This window comes from Babylonia areolata, chromosome 18 (assembly GCF_041734735.1).
Source record: "Babylonia areolata isolate BAREFJ2019XMU chromosome 18, ASM4173473v1, whole genome shotgun sequence".
Lineage (NCBI taxonomy): Eukaryota > Metazoa > Mollusca > Gastropoda > Neogastropoda > Buccinidae > Babylonia > Babylonia areolata.
Window position 1 is genome coordinate 16,901,353 of NC_134893.1, and position 5,000 is coordinate 16,906,352.

General features: G+C 43.3%; 1 protein-coding gene across 3 annotated transcripts in view; it reads right to left on the minus strand.

The window, feature by feature from the left end:
* The window catches only part of LOC143292529 (tensin-3-like), a 433,846-nt gene that overhangs the window by 352,654 nt on the left and 76,192 nt on the right, over positions 1-5,000 (minus strand). For all 3 annotated transcript variants that reach the window (XM_076602904.1, XM_076602906.1, XM_076602903.1), the window contains exon 2: positions 580-691. In XM_076602904.1, the coding sequence (XP_076459019.1) occupies positions 580-691 (112 nt within the window). The remainder of the gene's footprint in view (positions 1-579; positions 692-5,000) is intronic.

Genomic DNA, 5,000 nt, shown 5'->3' on the forward strand with positions numbered 1-5,000 from the left:
ATCACACATCCACCTTTCTCATCCACTTACCATCACACAGACACCACCAAACCCGACCCTTCAACACACAACTGACGAACTAAATACAACACAACACTTGAATGCTCAGCTTCGTACTCAAGGTGGATCACCCATTGTTGTACTGTACACCTGACAAAGAGGAGCAGCAGGCAGAGGGAAGACAAGACAAATTCTTTATTTCGAGGGTGATAGATAAGCACTGGTGAGAGAGAGAGAGAGAGAGAGAGAGGATACGGATACGGATACGGATACGGATGTTTTATTCAATATAGGCCATGGCCCCTCATGAAGGGGTGGTGTAAACAAACATTACAGAGGTAATATATTCAGATATGTAACATAACACAGTTGTAACCTGGAAATGAGAAAAACAGTCATTTTCTGCATTTAGTCTTAATTCACACATAATAACAAAAAAACGGAAAACTAGCACACACTCAACTGAATATTGTATTTCTAATCTTTAAGGCTTTATACAAGTAAATTGCTAGCTGTTTATTAACGTGTTCCTTAGGAGAGAGAGAGAGAGAGAGAGAGAGAGAGAGAGGAGTTACGCACCTTGGCAGGCAGAGCCCTGGTTGTGGACCAGCTGTTTACACACGTAGCAGGTATGAGGGCGCCGGAAGTGGTACATCCGAAACTGATGACGTACCACTCGGGGCTGTGCCGGCTGGGGAGAGAAAACAGAGAGCAGGGAATCACTTTTTGGATTGTCAGCCGCGTTCATTCATTCATTCATTCATCCATGCGAACACATGGGCTATACGTGTGTCATTGAACACAGACACAAACACAGAAACAGACACACAAACATACAAAATATTTTGTCTGTGGTGGGTTTTTTTTATGAAATCACGAACACAGTTATTTGCAACCTGTTAGCATTCTGTTTGATAACTGAGCGTTTTGAGAGAAACAGAGAGAGAGAGACAGAGAGAGAGAAGGATAGGGAGGGGGACAGAAAGAGAGAGCGGGAAAGATGGTGAGGATAGACAGAGACAGAAAGAGAGAGAGAGAGAGATGGGGAAGGAGAGTGAAAGACAAAGCGGGAGAGATGAGGAGGAGAGAGACACTAAGAGATGAACAAAGACAGATATGTGTATGTATATATGTATGTGTGCCTACAGAGAGAGACATACAGATAGACGAGCAGAGTACCATCTTCTTGCGGTTATCATTCTCATTCGCTCCTCACACACACACACACACACACACACACACACACACACACACACCCGGCCCACCCCTACTACCATAAAAAAACCCCAACAAATCACGCTTCAATCTTCGTGCATAGTGACACAGAGTTTCAGAGATTGTTTATTCCCATTAACTCTTTTGAGTCATAGAGAAACAAGGAAACATGACAATAACAGGATGACGGCCACAGAGGAAGAGCGAAAATAATTTTAAAAAGAAGAAACAAAGGGGGGGGGGGGGGGATAATACAGATGGGGGATGAAATACACAGCCAGAGGTTCTCGGACAAGGGAAACAACACCAGAGGTTCTCGATGAAGGGAGACAACACCACGCCCTGAGCCCTCAATGTCTGTCTGACTGAACAGAACGGGGCCGACAGACAATTATTAAGGTGACAGGGCGCTAACACTGTCCGGACTTATAACAGACTGACACAGTGAGACTTGATGGTGAACCTCCACAGTTGTGGACAGCCGGTCTGTCAGTCACTGCTGGACACTTGGCCATCTGGCCATCTTTGTGTCTCTCGATATATATACATGGAATCAAAAGCCTTTTCAAAGTCAATGAAAGCAACATATAAGGGACTAAGGCCTTTTGAATAAACCATCCGAATCCGAACCCGAATCGATATATACATGTATATACACATTAGTCCGCTGCTGCCACCCCCCCCCCCCCCCCCCCCCCCCCCCCCCCACACACACACACCCTCCCCTTTTTCCTCACAGTCACCCGCCCCCTGACCCCCAAAACACATGATAAGTGGAAGGGTGACAGAGAAAGACCGCCCCCTGACCCCCAAAACACACGATGAGTGGAAGGGTGACAGAGAAAGACCGCCCCCTGACCCCCAAAACACACGATGAGTGGAAGGGTGACAGAGAAAGACCGCCCCCTGACCCCCAAAACACATGATAAGTGGAAGGGTGACAGAGAAAGACCGCCCCCTGACCCCCAAAACACACGATAAGTGGAAGGGTGACAGAGAAAGACCGCCCCCTGACCCCCAAAACACACGATAAGTGGAAGGGTGACAGAGAAAGACCGCCCCCTGACCCCCAAAACACATGATAAGTGGAAGGGTGACAGAGAAAGACCGCCCCCTGACCCCCAAAACACATGATAAGTGGAAGGGTGACAGAGAAAGACCGCCCCCTGACCCCCAAAACACACGATAAGTGGAAGGGTAAAGACCGCCCCCTGACCCCCAAAACACATGATAAGTGGAAGGGTGACAGAGAAAGACAGAACAGGAAAGTAAAGGAGAGGGGGTGGTGGTGGGGGTTTAGAACAGAATGCTTTATGTTTTGGACTGAATTAGTTACATATAATTATGTGACATTTTCATACACATCCATAGGGGTTTCTGAAATCAAAACACGTCCGTCTTGTCCTGTCTAGTCTTGCATCAAAAAAATCCCCTTAGGATTCCACTCATTCATCGTACAAGCTCCACGTGACATTTAACACATCCACCTATTACGATTCTATTTGTAAAATATATGTTGGATTTATTTGACTGACCAAATATTCAAAGTTGAATGGATTGGCCAATGATCTGTTAGAATTTCTCCTCTCCCCTCTGTTCCCCCTCCCCCACCACCTTACCCACCATTCTTCTAAATTTTCTTCTTCTTCGTGTTTTTCTTCTATTAGGCCAATTACTCTGGTGATAATAAATTTAATCTCATGTTAATATTGATATTACCATTATTTTACTATATTATGTACTGTTAGTTTATTTGTTTTATTTTATTATTTCATTACTTACTGTTTATGAATGTTATTTGATACAATTCATAATATGGTTCATCAGCCGTCATGATAAAATTGAAGTGCAACGTTGTGAGCACAGTATAAGCTTTAAGCTTGTTGATGCTCTTTTGTCATTCATTGCATTGTAATCATGTGTATTGTTGAATAATTAAAGATTATTTAAACCAACACATCCACCTCTCCACAACAACATTTTACCCTCAAGACAGACAGACAGACAGACACAGTAGCAGCCTGTAGAACAAGAACAAAAAACACACCACTTTCTCACGACCTCCAATCGGGTATTAAGTAAACAACGGTGCGTACTCCATGACCCCGGCCACTCACCGGTCACTTCAAGCCGATAATAAGCCGGGCTGTTTGTGGAAGAGGACAAATAATAAAAGGTATGATGCCGGCATCCAAGATACCCATTGTCACACAAAGCACCGGCTTACTTAGGGTCCATTAGCCCTGCAGGTCAACGAAAGTCTCGCGGGGCAATTACATGACTGGGTTGGTTTATGTCAGAAAGCAAAAAAATCGGTGCCGGCGGCGGCCTGGTTAGTGAAGCTGGGTGGCAGTGTCTTAATCATTGTAAACAAGCCCGGGTACGTGTTTTCTATACCTGGCTGCTCGGTTAGTTGGCCTGATTGTGTGGTCTTTGTTCTTGCCCATGGATAAAGCGGAGATCTGTTTTTCTTTTCTTTTTTTTGCCGAAAACAGGAAGAAAACGACTTCGTAAAACAGTTCAGCAACGAGGCTTTTTCACTCTGTGTGCGACTGACATACAGCAAAGAAGACATCACAACTGATAGAACGATCATGACCATAACTAACAACTGACTGATAAGCAGACGGACGGACGAACTGACTTCATTCAGTAATTAACGATTGTACTTGAAGAAATAGTCTTGAACTCCGTTTATTTTCATTTTATCTTCTTTTCTTTTTTTTCAAATATACAACGCTGCCAAAATCTGGTCGGAAATAACAAACCACATTAGATAAAAACTGAGTAAAACATTAAACAAACAACTAAATATAAAACAACTTGGCCTGCAATATATCAATAAAGAAACAAACGAAATGACAACCTAATAAAACAACTTAGCCTGTAAATTGTCAATAACCAAGGAAACAAACGAACAAAAACAGATTGATAAATTAAATGAAATCAAAGAAACATCTTCATCCACACGATAATTATGCTTTCAACCCATGCAGAGTACGTGTTCCTGCAGGTACCTCAGCACTATAATAAGCTATTAGAGTGTTGTTGCTGTGCTGCAGGTACATCAGCACTATAATAAGCTGTTAGAGTGTTGTTGCTGTGCTGCAGGTACATCAGCACTATAATAAGCTGTTAGAGTGTTGTTGCTGTGCTGCAAGGTACCTCAGCACTATAATAAGCTGTTAGATAGAGTGTTGTTGCTGTGCTGCAGGTACATCAGCACTATAATAAGCTGTTAGAGTGTTGTTGCTGTGCTGCAGGTACCTCAGCACTATAAGCTGTTAGAGTGTTGTTGCTTTGCTGCAGGGACCTCAGCACTATAATAAGCTGCTAGAGTATTGTTGTTGTGCTGCAGGTATCTTAGCACTATAAGCTGTTAAGATGTTGTTGCTGTGCTGAAAGGTACATCAGCACTATAAGCTGTTAGACTGTTGCTGCTGTGCTGCAGGTACGTCAGCACTATAAGCTGTTAGAATGTTGTTGCTGTGCTGCAGGTACAACAGCACTAAAATAAGTTGTTAGAGTGTTGTTGTTCTGCTGCAGGTACATCAGCACTATAATAAGCCGTTAGAGTGTTGTTGTACTTCTACAGGTACCTCAGCACTATAATAAGCTGTTAGAGTGTTGTTGTACTGCTACAGGTACCTCAGCACTATAATAAGCTGTTAGAGTGTTGTTGCTCTGCTGCAAGGTGCATCAGCACTATAATAAGTTGTTAGAGTGTTGTTGTACTGCTACAGGTACCTCAGCACTATAATAAACTGTTAGAGTGTTGTTGCTCT